The following is a 19,281-nucleotide window of genomic DNA, read 5'->3' on the forward strand; positions in this document are numbered from 1 at the left end:
TTTTCCTTTAAAAATACTTTTATTTACATACAGAACAGGCACACAATATATAACAATGCTAATATAATACACAACATAAATATCTGATTGTTTCATCATTACACGGAATCTTCATTTTTATTGTGTTGGTCCAACTAAAAAAATATTTATTTTAGACTCTGAATCACCCAATCATCATCACTTCTTATTATCAAGCACTCAATACCAGAATTTACAATTAGGTTACCCACAGGAGTTTGTGTCTCTGCCCCTCTCACAATTGGGAGATTTCCCCCAGTAGTTTGTGTCTCTGCCCCTCCCACAATGGGTTTTGGCTTGTGAGCTACTTTTAAAATGACCAAGTCAAAATGATCTACCAACAATAAAATTTGGACTTAACTCCTGTGTGCAGTAAAGTTTATTTTGAAAAACGGGGATCAGCAATCTACTGACATTGCCTTTGCGATCTACCGGTAGATCACAATCCACCTTTTGGGCACCCCTGCTCTAGAGGGTGGAATTTAATTTTTCCATCACACAATAGATATAAACGCTGCTGTAAGTCTTCACCTCCGGAGACAGCCTGGGCTGGATGAATTCTTTACTTTCCTGTTTAACTTTTACACAAAGCACATAAAACAAACACTTCTTTCTGCTTCTTCAAAGCTGCTCCTGGCACGAGTTCAGAGAAGTCAGAATCCCCATCCAAACATGGGGCCACAACCGGGGGGAGCCGGAGGAAATTCGGGGATTTTATTGGCAGGCAGAGCATAGTCGTGCCAATCACTTGGCAGGGGGGTCATTCAATAAAACGCTCCTAGCGCATCGTGCAGTGACGAATCACAGAGAGGTATCACTGGGTCAATCCACAAACTCGCCTAGCAATGATGTTACCAGAATAACTCCTACAGTTTGTGTTTTTAAAAATGGACCCAATTCTAAGGGAAAGGTTAGGACTCTCGTACTCAACTATGAGAGCTGCACTTCCTGTCCTGAAAACACCACAGGAAGTAAAGAGTAATCCCCTTCTTAAGGTGGCTATATATTTGGTCTATAGGCGCACGACCCTCTGGAAAATATTGATCATTCACCTGGGTACCACCCTGCACCTACTGACCAGCCCTGTTCGATGACACCCCTGCCCTCCCCAACCCACTGATTTGGGAGCGAGCTCTTGACATTGAGGTACATTAATGGTGGTCAGGATGAGGCACAAGGGAATTCCTGATCAATGTGTGATTGATATATTGATCAAATGTTGACTGATGCCAAATCTATTAGAAATATCAATGTATAACCAGCATTGGTCACATAACAGAATCAAACATGGCACCCGTTCATTTTGAGTTTGTCCCTTTGGGAGATTTCCTCTCACTTCGTGACCTGGGGACACAGCGAGTAAGGAGGAACTTTTTTGGACGGCTTATTGCCCGAATGTCATTGGCTGAGCCCCCAGCCTGGGTACCAGCAGTTGGGGCTTCTTTTCTTGCATAGGGGCTGAACCCAGAGCCAGGACAGCCAGGCTGATGGTATTTTCAGAAGGAGAAAGCAGGAACTCACTTTAGCCAATGAGAAGGCGGATTTTATAGCTGTAGTTCTGGTATGGTGCCGGGTGCAGGGGATTACGGAATATCAGTTCTGGAATTTGGTTTATTTTCTCACTCTTGAATAATGTAATCTTGTGGGTTCCTCATCCTCCTCTGTTTCCTCATCACTGTCCTCCTCTTCAATGTGCGTTTGACTCTGGAAGGTGCCCGGGAGGCTCTGAAAGAGAAACAGCCCCGGATTTTACAAAAAGGGGGAGGACGAGGATTCTGTGGAGCAGTGGGCACTCCGAAGAATTGCATTGGGATGCCCAGTACTGTGCTGAGCATTCCAGCACTGGGCACCACTCTAGCTGGCATCATGAGGAGGCAATGCCACCCCTGGTTTGACCTCTTGTTGGCAAAATGCCCTCTGGAAAGTGAAGTTTAATTCTTTGTTTCCCTGGGTCATGGGATGGGTCAAATAAAGACTGGAGAGGGAAAAAGAATCTTTCATTTGCTGTAGGCACCGGCATTGAAGAGAGCCACAGTAATTGGGGGGGGGAGGGGGAAGGGTGACCAGGGTACAAAGCCCCAACAAGTGGCCATCAGCCCCCCTTTTCCTCCAACACAAACAATGCACACCAGCCCTTTACTCTATCATACAGACTGCAACAGTGCCCCCTAGCTGCAAAAGTGTTAGTGCCCCCCCAAAAATGCACACCAGCCCCCACATAATTCCTTTCTGTAGGACCACCATCATCCTTACACATTGCCCTCAGACTCCCCACAGTGTACCTCCCCCACCCATAATTTTGGCCCTGGATGTTGGTAAAATGTGCAGACTGATTATTGAATGAAACAGACTGGACAGGCCTGCATTAGCCTGTAGACCTGAAATAGGCCTGAAGGTTAATGCATCAATTCATGGCACTGACCACCCATTCTCAGGGAGGGTCACAACCCGCCATTCCCTTTATTAGTTGCCCTTTATGGGTGATAACCTCTTAGCAATGCTTCTTCTATAGGGCTTCCCCAGGGGGCGCCACATAGAAGTGCCAGCTGTTTTCTCCCCTTTAATGACTGGGAGCAGACGGATGACTCCCTCACCTCCTCTCTCACAGCTCAGAGCTGCGCCTCATATAACGAGGAATCGATCTCTCTGAGCCCGTTTATTAATTTCCTGAAACCTTCTCACTTATCGGACGGGTGAATGATGCCAGGCTCCTCACACTGAGGGGATTATTACAGTCCTTCAGGGACAAGTAAAGCACAAGAAAATATCAGAGGTTTTAACTATTCCAAACCCAAGAAACAGGAACACTACATGTGTGTGAATGTGCTGTGCGTGTGTATGTATGAGCTGTGTGTGAATAGGCTGTGCATGTGCTGTGTGAGATTGTGCTGTGTATGTACTGTGTGAATGTGCTTTGTGTAAGGGATGGTGAGAGAGAAAGAGAGAGCTTCCTTCAGCTCTCTTTTGCTCTCTCCCTCCTTCTGTTGGGTGAAAAGGCCCGAATGTGGACCTTTCACATTGAAGTGAGGAACCCCTGGGACTCCATATCTCCATATATCCAATATATATTGCACTTCATTGCTGCTCACTCACCAGGTTGGTTGTACTCCACGTGGCATTGGAAGAAGGATTTGTTGCATGGATGGGTCGGGCATCCTGTGTTCCAGTGTTAATATGGATCTTGGATCTGAAATCCTTCAAAGTAGGGACAAAAACAATAACATTTATTAATATATTATAGAAATCACCTATTTAGTTTATCTCCAGTGCAACCCAACACCCACATCCACCGCCACCATGACTGTACAGTCCTTATACATATCAGGGACTACTTAGACCCTGAGGACTATGGAAATACAGTGTGATGCCTTTCAAACTAGGCTGAGGCTTTACCAGTGACATCAGAACTCCAAAGATACAATACAGTGAGTGTCGTAATCAATAATATTATTACACGGGATTTATATAGCGCCAACATAATACGCAGCACTGTACAATAAATAGGGGTTCCAAATGAAAGACAGTGACACAGGAGGAGGAGAGGACCATGCCCAGAAGAGCTCACAATCTAAAAGGTAGGGAAGCAGCATACAATAGGAGGGGAGAATAAAAAGAAAAAAAATGCAGCTATTGCATCTGGTAAGTACTTGTAAGTTGCAATATGTGGGTGCTCTATAAATACTGTTTATTAATATTATTAATAATAATAATACTAATAATAATAATAATACTAATAACATTATAACATTATTAACATTATAATAACATAGTTATATTATTATTAATATTATATAGGACATTTTTGCTTTGGGTTTGGATGTATTCTACAGAAATGTTTGTAAGCTCTCTGGGGCCGGGTCCTCTCCTCTTCTTGTGTCACTGTCTATCTGTCATTTGAATTCCCTATGTAACGTACAGTTCTGCGTATTATATTAGCGCTATATAAATATTAATCATAATAGTAATAATGAAAAAATTAGCATCTATGGAACGTCCACTAGAGGGCGCATGATGCCGCATTTCTGAACCCAGCACCCTCAGAGTCACTTTTTTCTATATCGAAATGTTTTTGGGAGCCAATAGGAAGCCGTTTCAAGCCTTGTGTACAGTAAATTACTTTATTTTATGTATCTGGGTGTATAAGACACATAATGCTCTCACCTCCATGTCTTTGTCCAGGTCACAGTCCTGCAGGCTGTGGAAGGCGTTGGTGTATACTTCAAGAGCCCGTGCATGGAATATCATCTCAACGGTCAGAAAGTCAGAGAAGATTTTCTAATATTAGGAAAGTAAAATTAGGAATGTTAGTGATGAGTCTGTGAAGGTCTGCGGGTGGGTTATACTATGTCCAGATTATATTTCTATGTATAATAATACACAAGTGATGCTGAACCTCCATGATTGTAAAGTGAAATCTAATAAAGATGGACCAGGGACAGGCAGGTTGGGGGCTAAATGATGCCGGATGAATGCCGGCCTGTAAATGATCATTTCTTTCCATCATGAACAGCTGGGTGAATGGAAGGTCAGACATAACAAGCCTAATTGATTAAAGCTTTCCAAGATGGAGAAAATAGACCATCATTGGTGAACCTGGGTGATCCAGAAAACCTGGAATGGATTTCTTCAAAGTCATTTGCTAGCAATTGTTTTGAATCCTGAACCAGATCCAATCCAGGTTTGCTGGATCACCCAGCTTCACTAATGAAAGTGAAGTCAGATATAACGAAGGGAATGGGGGTATTATAGGATATCAGCATATGTGAGGAACTTCACTCATCTGCACATTCTCCCTGATAAATGATAAACCACCTGCAAAGTGTTGAATGAAAGAATGAAAGAAAAGGGTGAAAAGAGAGAATGAAAGAAAAGGGTGAAAAGACCTCTGACTGACACCCCATATGCATTGTACTAATGTGGCCCCCAGACACAGATTATTCAGGGCCCATCCTCCTTGTCAGGTGCACAGCTTTGATTTGTTTACCGAATAAGAATAAAGGTTGTTGATGCCCCCTGGGCCCGAACTAGGTCCTCTGCTTCTGGGGGGGGGGGGGGGGCGCAATAACATTGTTATGTAGTCAGGATATTGTCCCTGCTTTAATAATTCTTTGCAAGGCTGGATAGGATATACTTTCATCAGTGAAGCTGGGTGATCCAGCAAACCTGGAATGGATTTCCTCAAAGTCATTAGCTATTTGTTAGCATATGTTTTCAATCCTAGACCTGTTCCATTTCAGGTTTGCTGGATCGCCCAGCTTTACTGATGAATGTGTATCCTATCCAGCCTTGGAGAGCTTTAATAAATCAGGCCCAATATCCTGACCACATAATGAGGTCCAATAAGTGAAGCCAAAAGACAAAACATTATTATATGAGAATGATATGGCCGGAGTATCACCTAATCCGATCTATGGAGGTAAGTACCTGCACATCCTTTATTTTCTGCTGCTGGAAGGTGTCTATGGCCTCCTCCAGCTGCTGGGTGGTTCTTGCTGCATCCACAGACGCTTTCTGAACATTGGACTCGGCCTATGAGGAGAAAACAACCCAAATCATCAATCAGTATCACATGAAAGGAAATATTGATGATATAAAACTATAAACCCTTCTGCACTTACAGCTTTCCTGCTGATCCTGCCAGTAAAGTCTACCTAATGCAGCTTCCTGTTGTGCTGTGCGAGAAATACTGTGCTGCCTCTACATCTCTGATGTAGGATGAAAAAATGCTGCAGGGGTGTGGCTAAAAGGAATTCACCTGACTGTGACCTGTCAATCAGCATCTGGCCACACCCAGACCCACCCTGTGCTTTCCAGATTGGGACCACTGACTCCTCCCCCTATGACCTGCAGTGTCTGGGAGGGGAGCGTGTGAGACACAAAGGAAATGGATTTGGCTCAGTCTGTGGAGGTAAAAAAAAAAGAATTTCCACATGGATTTAGGACATGCAGGTGCCTTAGGTTGTTCTCACAGCAACAATAAATATTACAAATTGATGCTGGGGAGGTGGAATTCTATTTCAATGTATTATTTGCAGTTCTAGGTTGGATTTTGGCAATCTACCACAGATTTATATCGGTTTCTGTTCTGAATAAATCTGCTTTCTTTGGACGGTTCTGTCTTTTTTTTGCCCCTGAGGAATCCCAGTGCTGAAAGCACGGAGAGCGTCCCTAGATTGCCACACTGCACAGAATAATTAAAAAAATGATTATTGAATCTGCAAATCTGTTCAGAACAGAAAGACTTTGTCTTCAGGGGATCTGTGCCCTTATCTGTGTCACCCATCCCTCTGCAGCCAGCCATGATCATTATTCCCCTGGTTACTTCCTAGTCATGTGACTTCCTGAGAGTTGCCCCAGGAAGGGACAGAATATTCCACAGAAGTGCTCCATCTGCTGGTGATGATGTGAACACCAACTGAGCTGCTTCTGCTCCAGCACTCCCTCTAGTGGTGGGTTGTGTTACCTGCTAGTCACAATTATCTCTATTTGCCACATGACCTCCTGTATAAAAGGAAGTAGCTGGCAACAAAGAGATCTCTTTCAAGGTCCTTGTTTCAGACTCTTCCGCATACCGACCCCGACTTCTGATTGCTGCCTGCCCTGACCTGAGGCTCGCTATTTTTTTTCAAACATGGGGTCACAGATGGGAGTGAACCCAGCTCTAGGCCATTGCTATGTATTCTTCCCACATTATATTGGTTGCCGCGCTGCATTGTAAGGTCGCAATGAACAGCGCAATGAACCTGGGAGATGAGGATAATCCATGGGAGGAGACAATGAGCTGATTATAGGCAGAGGGGTTATTATTATTATTATTATTATTAACAAACAGGATTTATATAGCGCCAACATATTACACAGCCCTGTACAATAAATAGGGGTTGCAAATGACAGACAGATACAGACAGTGACACAGGAGGAGGAGAGGACCCTGCCCAGAAGAGCTTACAATCCAAGGGTCGAAGGAACTAACACATAATAGGAGGGGGATATGGAATGGTGGGAAGTAGTGAGGGATTAGGAGACAGAAGAAGACGGGTAGGTGGGGTTGAAGCGTTGGGTTTTGAGTGCTATTTTAAAGGAAGAGAAAGTAGGAGCAAGCTGAATAGGATAAGAAAGACCATTCCAGAGAATTGGGGCAGCTCTAGAGAAGTCTTGGACCTGTGCGTTTGATGAGGTTATGAGTGAGGAAGTCATTAGTAGGTCATTGGAGGAGCGAAGAGAGCGTCTGGGGGGAGGGGATTTTACTATCAGGGCAGAAAGGTAAGTGGGAGAAGAGCTGTGGAGGGATTTGAAGGCAAAGAACAGGAAAATGAATTCTCAGGTGAAATGGAAGTCAATGAAGAGAACTACAAAGAAACGTAGCAGATTGTGAACTCCATTGAGGGACAGCTAGTCACATGGCTATGGACTTTGTACAGCGCTGCATAATATGTTGGCGCTACATAAATACTGTGTAATAATAATATAACATTGATGGTCACACCATGGTGCAGAGAAGAACATGGAGTATGTTATTATGAAGTTTGTTATCATTGCAGGAAGAAACCTCAGGCAATCCCAGGATTCTGTTACGATGTTGGGGAAAGTTTTTGTATCTGCTGTCTTCTGTTTGCAGATGTTTGGCAAAGAAGCTAACAATCCGTTTTCAGGACTACAAACGCCCTGTACAATAGAGACTCCTGGCAGTGTTTGTTTTGCTGTCTGTACTTCCTGTTCCAGTGGCAACTCCTCCTGCCATTTATAATTATCACAGCAACAGGAAGTGAGAGAATTCTCCTCAGCGGATCACAGACATAAACAACAACCCCACAGAAATCTTAGAATCTTCCCCAATCAATAAAACGTTGTCTCATATTTCATATAGGCCATTCCCGGTGCTGCCGGATCTTTCCTTTAATTCTTGTTAACAAACTAATGTGCCGTACGCCTTCTACAACCTACAGACAGAAGCAATGGGGGCACAGGAAATGAAGTCTAATGGTCTCCAACCCGTGGCTTGTGGTAACATAAAGCCCAACTCCAGGCCAAAATCCATTCCAGGTTTGCTGGATCAACCAGATTCTACCATGATAGTCTCTCTTCTCAAGTCTTGGAGAGATTTTGATAAATCAGGCCCTATATTTCACACCTATGTATTGCTTTTACTGGTCTTTCCAGTTCTGAGATTTGCACAGCTGTACTACACAGCATAGCAGAGCAGGAGATCCGATTTTTCCCAGTTTGGTGACACTTTTTGGTCTTGTCCCTCCCTTGCTTCTAATTGGACAGTGAAATAAGAAACAGAAATCTGATTTCTGATGGTTCTTTTTGTTGTCACTTTGCTCATTTCTCCTGCACAACTGATTGGCTCCCTGCACACTCCAAGCTTTTATAAAGGCCAGAATCTGCCTCCTGAATGGGGCAATTTGGGTCACCATAAACAGGACCTCCACCCTGAGTGGGGTTTCTTGTTTGCCTGAAGCTCACAAGCTACGAGTTGGGGACACTGCACTGCACAGACAACAGAGGGCGCTGTAGAGCAAACTTTGCGGTGATTTACCTTGCTCTGGGCTTCGCTGGACTGAAAATGCAGCCGCAACAGAAAACACAAAGAGTTCTTTTTATTGCAACTAAACAGCAATCACATTGCAGATTTCATGCACATTGGTGATATTATTGTTGATACATTAAAATCCCCAAACACCTTGTCTATGATTGCAACAATAAAAATTAAGCATTGCTTATTAACCTTTCCATGCCCACACAGCCCCTGGCTTCCTCATTGGTCCAGGGGAGGAACAACAGAAGCTGCGCCATCACGCAAGCCGTAGCCAGGACTGAGCGTCACTCACATGTCATTATGTCAACTCTACTCAGCCCCGGAAGATCTACTTTACCCCTGCTGATACTGGGGGGCAAATAAGAAGCTGCTGTTTATAATTAAAAGACTGGGGGGTGTAATTCAAGGGTTGTGCAAGTTCCATTTCAAGATCCATTCATCCATCTATTACTCTGGACTCCATTTATAAATGACTCTCCAACTCAATTACTCTGAATGTGATACTTCCCCCACCTCCTAGATTGTAAGCTCTTTGGGTTAGGATCCTCTCCTCCTACTGTGTCAGTCTGTATCTGTCTGTCATGAATTTACTATTTAATGTACAGCGCTGCGTAATATGTTAGTGCTATATAATAATATTAATAATTGATTCATTCAGTCCCTAATAAAACAATGACTCGTTCTGCCACCTAGTGGCCAAGCATTAGAATTGCACAGCTGTCACAATAGAAAATAATGGAAGATAATATAAGTGAATAAATGGGGGAATAATTTTTAAATAGAGCCCTTTATATGGCTTTCCCTTCCCATTTGGAGCTGAGTGATCATTTGCTTACCATATTTAGCAATAATAGTCTCGGGTATTTTTATTTATGGAGGGTTTTATTATTAGGGAGAAACCATCCTCATTGGTGCTGGCCAGATTTCACAAAGCTCCTTATTCTCCATTACTGATTCTCTGTAAATTTTGTGTGTATATTCCCTTTAAAATCCCACTAAAGAAAACAAAAATTAAAAAAATTTTAAATCTGTGGGAAATTAAATCTGTGGAGACAAGGGAGAGATATGGAGAGGGCCGACGCATCATTATATGGGGTGATAATGAAAATATACCAGGCGGTGAATGAGAATTGTGCACCATTTATTTGGTATTATCTGTTAATTCTCACCCTATCGGCCCAGAGTCACAGGCACAGCGAGGACATGAATGTCTTCATTAAGATTTAAAAATCACTTCTGTAAATAAGAAAAGAAAAGTCTCCAACTCCAAACAAACTTCATCCCCAGCCTAACTTTATCCTTCAGCTCAATATAAAAAAAGTATTATTGTTAAAACTGGAAAAAAAAATATGGCTGCCGTACAAACCTCCTCCCCGAAGCTGCCCTCTGTAGACTCAACCCGGGCCCGATCTTCTTCTGGGTTAAATGACGCTCAGTGTCATATAATCCACATACTGTGAGCCAAGACTGTCATGGTCACGCCCCTGAGGGCTTCATTATCATGTGACCCTGGCTTATAGAAATCCTGAACCATGCTCAGTAAAGGAGGAGCTGGGTTTTAAAGTGTACCAGTTCTTCCTGTTGTATACTGAGGACAGGAAGTAAAAGGGTTTTTGCCCCAATGAGCTAAAGACAGCATAAATTCAACCTAGTAATAAGCTCTGAGCTGTCACGGACACCTCCTGCCACATGATGGCACCAGAGGTGACCTGGCTCCTCCTCTAGTGAAAGGGGCGGTTCATATATATGCAAATATAAGGCTGTCACTGACACCTACAGCCATATAATAGCGCCAGGCATGAGCTGGCTTCTCCTATGATGAAAGGGGGCAGTTCTTATATATGCAAATATAAAGGTATGACTGACATCTCCTGCCACATGATGGCGCCAAGGACGAGCTGGCTCCTCCTCTGGTGAAAGGGGGCGGTTCTTATATATGCAAACATAATCACGTTACTACCACTCAGTTCACTTGTCTGAATTCAAAATGCATAATGTTGTCTGTATTCATGATCCAAGTGGATTCAATAATGCAGGCTGCCATCCAGCCTAGAAAACAGAGTACATCTCCCTGCACAGGACAGCTTTGGATTAAAGGGGAGTGTTCTAGCAATTTCCAGTTCTTGGTTTACCATTACTCATCTGGTCTGTGTGTCCACACAATCAAACCCCCTGAGCATTGAAGGGTAAATGAAGATCGGACACAAGAGCTCACAGTCACCTCTGCTGCAGTGATCTGTGGAAATGCATTCACTTACCTGCCCCTCCTCAGACACCGAATGACGCACGAGTGACACTCACCTGAGACTGCGGGAGAAGAGTCAAGGAAGAATCTATGAGCACTGATTACACAAAATGCGTCCCCTGGGGCACCAGCGTGTTTATGTTTCCAGGAAACTGTTATAAGAGCTCAGCATGAAATATCAGAGGACGCTGCTGATTGGCCAGATTTCAGGCCTGCTTCTAACACCCAGCTCTGCTGAAAACAACAGAGCTATAAAACCAATCCCAACCCAATCATCAAAATCTAAAATCATCAGCATCAGGTTCAGAGAATCCCCTAGGGGTTCAGGCCCTTTCTGACATATAGGGTGACAACTTTCCAAGATGGGGGGAAGCAGTGTTTTTCCCAGCCTCTTCAAGCCGCACGCACCACCTAGCACTTTTTAGTACCCACCCAGCTGTTACTAAAGAGTTGGGTCACAATACAGGGGCTACCACCCACCTACAGCTTCCTCACACCCAGCTTAAATACTGAGAAGAATGGAAAATGGGAAAAAAAAGCATTTTACGAGGGGGAAAACAATTGTTCCAGATGCTCAGTGCACACAGCAACCCTAAAAGCGGTCAGATTGGGGTTTAGCCGCTAAGACAAGCTTTAGAATTCTGGGCTTTATTTCCTTCCTGTGTCACACTAGGACAGGAAGTGTGTTACAGGCGGGGCCACCAGGAGAAATCGGCTGTTTAAGCCCTGATGAAGCAGAAAGCTCACACGGAATGTGTTGGCTTGTCATTTATATAAACAATATAATTAAAAAATAGGGGTTGCAGTGTCTGGAGGAAATCTGCTTGTGGGTCTCTGGATTGAATTTTGCTCCTTTTGAAGTCCAAAAATAGCAAAGTGTCAGTACAACAGCGACCAATCAGGATTTATCTTTAAATGCTCATAGCGCTGTAGCGACCAATGGGTGTGCTTGGCCAGGGTCATGTGACATGCTGAAGCAATGTGTAAAGGATACAATCATGTGGCGGTCGGATGGCGCTCGGTGCCGGAGCTTCTCCAGCTTCTGTAATTCTTTTATTTCTTTGTTCCTCACTGTATTGAATTTCTTGATTTCCGCCTGAAATTTAAAGAGATTGGTAATTGAATTATAATAATAAACAGTATTTATATAGTGCCAACATATTATGCAGCGCTGTACATTAAATAGGGGTTGCAAATGAATGACACAGACAGTGACACAGGAGGAGGAGAGGATCTTGGCTAGAAGAGCTTACAATCTAGGATAACCAACCTGAGCCAAGCAATTATCCCCCCACTAATACCCTGCACTCACCCGCTTGTCCTTGATCAAAGGTCCGTACATCTTCATGGGGGTAACCACTTTGGTTTCCAGGCGCTCCACCTGCGATTGAAAGGGAAAAAGTAAAGACAGCCAGAGCCTCCTCCTGCATGATAAAGATTTATATGTGTACTACAACACCCAGCATCTATCATCCCCCCCAACCTTGGACCAACAATCAGCAAAATTCTCCACCAACAGGAAAGCTGCACTTCTAGCATTTCATTCACAGCAACGAGCAGAACAAAGTTTTTCAGACTCGGCTCAACAAGATTCACCCAAAATGAGGATTGACCCAAAATGTCTGCGCCCAACCTACCGTTCTTTATTCAGCACTGTGTCTCTGTGAGAAGGCGGCCATCTTGGCAGAGGCAGGGCTTTGCTTCCTCATATCAGATCCTCCAGCAAGGAGGAACACATCAGTGAATTTCACTACCAATCCTCTGAGATTATCAGGCTGCAGAGTCTTTTTATATAGCACCAACATATTACGCAGCGCTGTACACACAACAATAGGGGTTGTAAATGACAGATCCAGATAGTGGCATAGAAAGAGGAGAGGACATTGCCCCAAAGAGCTTACAATCTATGGGGTTTACAGATGTATATAGGAGCTCCTCCCAGTTATCCCTGGTTAGGTGATAATTATTATTGGACAAAAACATTATATATCAGGGAATAGAGGAACCCCAACACCAACCCAAATGATAACCCCGGAGCAGACATGTTGATCACATGGTAAGGGTTAGCATTAGGCACGCGTCATATGACTCACACACCCTGAATGGTTGGGTTCATCATGGCCGAGAATTTGAGATGTCCAGTGGTCGTCTGATGTCATTAATGGATCTGTCCTGATGGAGACCAATCGCTATACCGGGTACTCCGGTTTCCTCCCACATCCTAAAAACATGCAGTTAGGTTAATTGGCTTCCCCCTAAATTGCCCTTAGACTGTGGTAATGACTATGGTAGGGACATTAGATTGTAAGCTCTTTTGAGAGATAGCTAGGGCCATGACTATGGACTGTACAGCGCTGCGTAACACGTCAGTGCTATATAAATACTGTGTAGTAATAATTACACTGCACCGCCTGGCACTTTTCTGCCACCACCCATCTACTGCTCCTTCATTTCTGTAGAAAACCGCGTACACATGGCGACGGGCGGGGGTATTAGGGAGACCCTGTTGCTCTGCCGTAATCAATGGCTGCTCCCAACAAGTGAAGGGTTTGCGCAGGTTTTTCCATTGCATATTTTTGCCGCTCGGCTCTTCAGCTGACGAGGGGTCGTTGATTAATGAGGAAATAATGATCTCCCCAGCGGTCTCGTTTCCAAGAAAAAAAAAAAAAGGCTAATTAAAAAAAAATCCTCAAACACCAAACCCCCCCACACACACACAGAGATCATTTAACTGGCAGTGCCGCCTGGCTCATTAGCGCCCCTTGCTGCTCCAAATTACCCAGCAAAGGTCAGTTTCCATGGGCGGCAGATAATTGCTTTGAGGAGATCAGACGCTGTAGGCAGAGGAGTCCTTTAATTGACTTCCAAGCGGGGCCACCACGCTCTCTGATGCTGACGGAGTCTCTTATCATCGATGTTGGGGAAAAATGTCACGACGGTAAATAATGAACAGAATACGGAGATGGAGATGGTCAGTGGTAATCAGGCGGCCAATGGCGGCTTTCATCCGTCGCTGCCATTGATATGCCAAGCAAAGGGGAACTCCAGAGAAACAAAAAAAATATGAATTATAGGATCTGTAGAATGCAATTAGTCAGTCTCCTACATTCACTATACATAGAGCTCAGATGGGAGGAAGGAAAAGCCATACAAGAAGCCTATCAGTTGTTTTGCAGTACAATAAGCATGTCGGTAAGGGGAGAGAGCAGAGTGACCAACACCAAAGCCAAATAAAATGGTGCTCAGTCCTTTCCCCATGGACTGGATTTTTCAAAGCTCTCCAAGACTGGAGGAGATAGACTGTCATAGGAGAACCTGGGTGATTCAGCAAACCTGGACCAGATCCATTCCAGGTTTGCTGGATCACTTAGAATATCCTATGATGGTCCATGTTCTCCAGTCTTGGAGAGCTTTGAAAGCCAATGGGTCACCTAGACAGGAAGTGTATGTAATCCTCCCCCTCCCAATTTCCAGGGAAATAAATCATCTGACTGTACAAAAGGGGGTCTTGATATTTTGATTGCTGCAGGAATGCACCTTCTGAATTCTGTGTGCTGCAATAAGGCGGCCTATTCACCTACCATATCAGAGCTCCGCTGAGAGCCCGCTGCTTCCACACTGGGACATCTCTGCAGCCTGCAGGCTTTTCTACCCTACAATACTTTGCACTCCTTTGGCTTTGCTTCCCTTTAATGTGTCTTTTTGTCAGCATTCCACATACAGGACGGCAGATTTGTGGCTATGGAAATGCTGAGAGATATCAGACGCCGGAGAACAGTTTACGATGTGGAAATCTCCTTCACATACAGATCAGCGGCAGAGATCTATCAGAAGCTGAATATTTCTGTCTGAGGAGCAGGAAAAGGTCAGGCTGACTTATTCTGTGTAATACGCCACCGCTGGAGCTTCTTTTGCGATGATAAAGTGTCATGTGACTCCATGCATCACCCAATAATGAGCTGCAATGGCTTCCCTAGCCTATAATGAAAATAAATGGCCAGCAGCCTCTCCGCACAGATGAGAAATAATGCGATAAAAGCCTGACAGGGACAAATGGTGCCACAGGGAGGCTGCACACTCCTAACAATACGCTGGCTCCGTGGTTTACACTCCGGCCTTGGTCCCAGGTTGGAATCTTGGCCAGGACATTATCTGCATGGAGTTTGTTGTTATCCCCCTGTGTGGGTTTCTGTCGGGTACTCCGGTTTCTGGAACCCCATGGTAGGGACATTGAATTGTGAGCTGACGGACAGGTAGTCACATGACTATAAGCTTTGTACAGCGTGGCGTAAAATGTCGGTGCTATATAAATACTAGATAATAATAACATGCTTGGTTTTGACCCGACTGGCTGTCATGTTGGTGGGTCAGAACTGGCCATTACTGCGTATTTTGATATTTAATTACCAGCCGGTCGGGTCATGTAAAGTTGACCTGTCACTAAATGTCAAGAGAAAATCCCTAACAGCAACCGCATCAGAAAAGCTTTATCCTTCCTGAGCTCCAATCAGTGACTTAGGCTGGGTACACACGTTCAATAATTGTCTTTCACGATCCTTTCTAACGACAAAAGACTAAACCATGCATAAATGATATACAGCACCGTTCTGCTCTATGGAGAGGGGAAGGGGGAGAACAAGGGAGAGGAACCCCGCTGTGCTCTCTCCCCTTTCACACGTGAGATATCAGCCTTCAGTAATGGGGGACTCTGGATGGATCTGTGCCCCTAATAATTTTTGTAGGCATAAATAATGACTGGACTTCACCCCGGTATTGTTGGGTATTCTAATGTGAGGAAGCAAAGCCCCGCCTCTAACAAGATGGCTACCTCCATATGGAGACACTGTGCAAACCAGGACATGGTAAATCAGCAATGGGGGGGCAATCAGTTGCAGTGACTAACAGTGACTCAGCCTTTGCCCTCTGCTGGCATTTTATTTTCCCTTCAGACTTTAGTTCACCTTTAAGGACATTATTTTGGTGCCTAAAGAACTGTCTGTTACCACCACCACCACCACCATCATCATAGTCATTTGGTAAGTAAGGCCCATGATGTACATCACCACAGAATATGTTAGTGCTATACCTGTATAAGTGAAATCCACCTGAAATCATTCCCTGTAACATGGGGAAGATATACCCGTAGGGAATATTTGATTAATGTCATTTGTAAATATACCTAAAGTTTTACTAAAACAGTGATCTCCCCGGCCCCTTTTAGCCGGGCACACCACCCAGCACTTTTCAGTAACCACTCGTGTGTTTTTGGACAGTCACTGAAAAGTTGGGCCACCAGCCACCTTCTAGAATACTTTACAAAAAGTTGAATCACCTATGAATTGACATATCATTCACTCCACTGCCCCCCTAACAAATTGGTGTTTTCCCACCTGCCAATTGGTGGCGCAATATTCTACCATCAGGACCTGAGGAAGTGATAATGGGTCACCTGTGCGTGTCGGTAGTCCTGGATCTTGGCCAGTTCCTCTGCCATGTTCTTCAGGGCTGTCCTGAGCTCCGGGTTCTCCGTGTTGGCAAAGTCCATCAGCTGTTTGACCAGCTCGTCCGCCTTGTCCCGCAGCTTTGCCGTCTTCCGGGTGTAGGAGGCCAGGACGGTGCAGAACTGGCCGAAGTATTTCTCCGCGTTGGAGACGGTGTTCTCCATGAGCTTGACCTGGGCATCTCTGTGGGGAGAAATTAGGGATTAGGACTGAGGTTACGGAATGTTCTGGGTGCGGCCAATCAGATCGAAATTTTCTTGGTGGCCAGTGGTGGCGCCATTGAGAGCCGACCCACAGTGGGCAGATGGAACATTTTTATTGGATAGTGTGTGTCACATGGTGGCAGAACACCCGCATAAAAGAGCAGCCAAAGCATGTGGCAACCCCTCCGTGAATGGGATTGAGTGAAGGGGGGCACAGCCAGGAAGGGCCCCTAGTTTAGTCCCTTACAAGAGACCCTACATGCAGTGCAGTGCAGTGCAGTGCGCAGAATATTCCACAATCTGACAGCAATCATATGAGCCCCATCAGTGTGCAATAATCTGCAGACATTTCAGACAGGTCTCTGTGCGATATTCTGCAGGTTTCCCTGCAGTCTTATTAAAATTATATCAGTGCAATACACTGCAGAGTTTTCTATAGACAACCCGCTGTGCAATACTCTGCAGAGACAACTCAGTGTGCAAAACTCTGCAGAGTCCTCTATAGATAACTCGGTGTGTAATACTCTGCAGAAAGCCCTCTTGATCTGTAATACTCTGCATGATCTTCTCTCGGCAGGTATTTGCTGTCCCCTACAGACAATTCTAGAGAGATACTCTGCAGGGGGTAATATCAGCTATGAAGATTGTGCAATACTCTGCAGAAAATTCCTTAAGATCTGATATTGTCACCCAGAGTCAGCCTTGTGCAATACTCTGCAGAATTCCATGATTGGTAATACCGATCCCCCCAACTCCCCAAGTCCTTTGCAATACTCTGTAGAATGCTCTGACTGGTATTACCACCCCCTAAAATGGTACAGGTGCAATACTCTGCAGGGTTCTCTGATCAGTAACCCAGCCCCCCCTGATTCCTCATTCCTGTGCAATGCTCTGCATAGGTCTGCACTAAACCAGCCCCTAAAAAGTGCGTATTGATGCAATATAAAGCTCAGATCAGTCCTGTGCAATGCTCTGCAGAGTTCTCAGATCTGTGATATAGCAGCCCCTAAAAAGTGATCTGCGTAATAGTCTGCAGAGGTTGCTAACAGCGCCCCCTAGGATCAGATCAGGACTGTGCAGCGCTCTGTAGACTTCCCTGACAGCAGCCCCCAGAGTCAGTCCTGTGTAATACTCTGCTGGGTCCTACGGCACCAGCCTCCCATTAAGTCCTGTGCAATGCTCTGCAGAGTACTGTGATCAGTAATACAGCAGCCCCTATAAGTTATTTGCGTAACAATCTGCAGCGCCCTCACCCCCCTCCCCCAGGATAAGTGCAATGCTTGGCATATTCTCTAAACAGCTCCTTTGGGACCTTATATGTGTGATACTCTGCAGAGTTCCCTGATAGCAGCCCCCAGTCAGTCCTGTGTGATACTCTGCAGAGTTCCCTGATAGCAACCCCCAGTCAGTCCTGTGTGATACTCTGCAGAGTTCTGTGATCAGTGATACAGCAGCTCCTAAAAAAAGGTATCTGTGTATTATTCTGCAGACCCTCTTCCTCCCTACCTGTCCTGTGCAATGCTCTGCAGACTTCACTAATCAGTAATACTAGCTCCTATGGGATGTTATCTGTGCAATACTCTGCAGAGTTCTGTGATAACAGATACAGCAGCCCCTATAAAAGTTATTTGTGTAATAATCTGCACACCTCCCTGGTAGCACTCTCTCCTTATCTGTGCAATACTCTGCAGACTCCCTAATCAGTGATACAGGCGCCTCTATGAGAAGTTACCTGTGCAATACTCTGCAGAGTCCTTAGATCAGTTATTTAGCAGCCCATAGAAGTTGTCTGAGTAATAATCTGCAGACCCCCCAACTTCCCTAGTATCAGTGCAATGCTCTGCATAGTTCTCAGATCAGTGATACAGCAGCCCCTAAAGTTTTTGGTGTAATATTCTGCAGACCCCTCCCCCCATGATCAGTGCAATGCTCTGCAGCCCCTAAAAGTTATCTAATAATCTGCAGAGCCCCCTATCAGTCCTGTGCAATGCTCTGCAGAAGCCCCCTTACCTGGACAGCACAATGTTCATGCTGGGGGTCGGTGTGTTGGGCTCAGAGTCTCCCCCAGTGTGTTCAGTCAGCTCCAGGCAGAGGCGTCTGTCATTGTCACCATGGCGACCATAACACAGAGTCAGGGCGGCTCCTTGCTGTCTCCTTGGCGATAGAGGTTGCAGTTCCGGCACAAACAGGGCCGCTTATCATCTTTCTGTCATCTATGGGAACAGCGCCCCCTTTCCCCCATTATCACCCCTCTCTTGCCTGGTAGACATTTTGTCATTTTCCTTTAAATTCAAGGCCTAAAAGTTCTGATTTTTCTCTAAACATTTATCTGATACCTGTCATGAGTAGCCATGGATTATAAATGTGGAACTGGCTGCTATTCTGTCCTCTCAGCTACCTAAAGGACCCCAAAAACCATCCTATGAGGTACGTTGTACCAACCACGTCAACACTTTAGTCACACAAACTTATTCACCCACCGTAAGCGTTCCGTGTAATAGAAATCATATTTTTTGAGGTTTTCCAGGCAAAATCCTGTCAGGAAAGAGCTACCTGGCAGCCATTTGTATTGTGCCGTCTCCATTTTGTTCCCACTTTTATGTGGTAAATTTATAAATCTATAAAGGTAGTAATTATTTATTATACTAAAACGTCTCTTTTTTCACTTTTATTGGTTAGCCAGTTGCTATAATTGAAGGTTCATTCGGTATTTCAGCTCCAATAGGTTCTGTCAGGCTGAACCCGGAGGCCATTTTGTCTCTTCAGGACGAG

The 19,281-nt window shown here is 44.7% G+C and overlaps 1 protein-coding gene across 1 annotated transcript; it reads right to left on the minus strand.

Annotated features, from left to right (window-relative positions):
• Nucleotides 1-314: 314 nt before the first annotated feature.
• CIBAR2 (CBY1 interacting BAR domain containing 2) lies at nucleotides 315-18,632 on the minus strand. Its single transcript, XM_072422431.1, has 9 exons — nucleotides 18,520-18,632; nucleotides 16,255-16,489; nucleotides 12,118-12,186; nucleotides 11,800-11,901; nucleotides 10,862-10,867; nucleotides 5,443-5,547; nucleotides 4,180-4,293; nucleotides 3,112-3,213; nucleotides 315-1,743 (listed from the first exon to the last, which is right to left on the minus strand). The coding sequence occupies exons 1-9, from the start codon at nucleotides 18,537-18,539 to the stop codon at nucleotides 1,630-1,632; spliced, it is 867 nt and encodes a 288-aa protein (XP_072278532.1). The 5' UTR covers nucleotides 18,540-18,632; the 3' UTR covers nucleotides 315-1,629.
• Nucleotides 18,633-19,281: the final 649 nt, after the last annotated feature.

This window comes from Pyxicephalus adspersus, chromosome 9 (genome assembly GCF_032062135.1).
Source record: "Pyxicephalus adspersus chromosome 9, UCB_Pads_2.0, whole genome shotgun sequence".
Lineage (NCBI taxonomy): Eukaryota > Metazoa > Chordata > Amphibia > Anura > Pyxicephalidae > Pyxicephalus > Pyxicephalus adspersus.

Coding starts and splice junctions, on each gene's coding strand:
- CIBAR2 (XM_072422431.1), bottom strand. CDS start 18,539: ATGAACATTGTGCTGTCCAG. Junction 16,490..18,519: donor ATGAACATTGTGCTGTCCAG/GTAAGGGGGCTT, acceptor TTCTCCCCACAG/AGATGCCCAGGTCAAGCTCA. Junction 12,187..16,254: donor AGGACTACCGACACGCACAG/GTGACCCATTAT, acceptor TTTCAATCGCAG/GTGGAGCGCCTGGAAACCAA.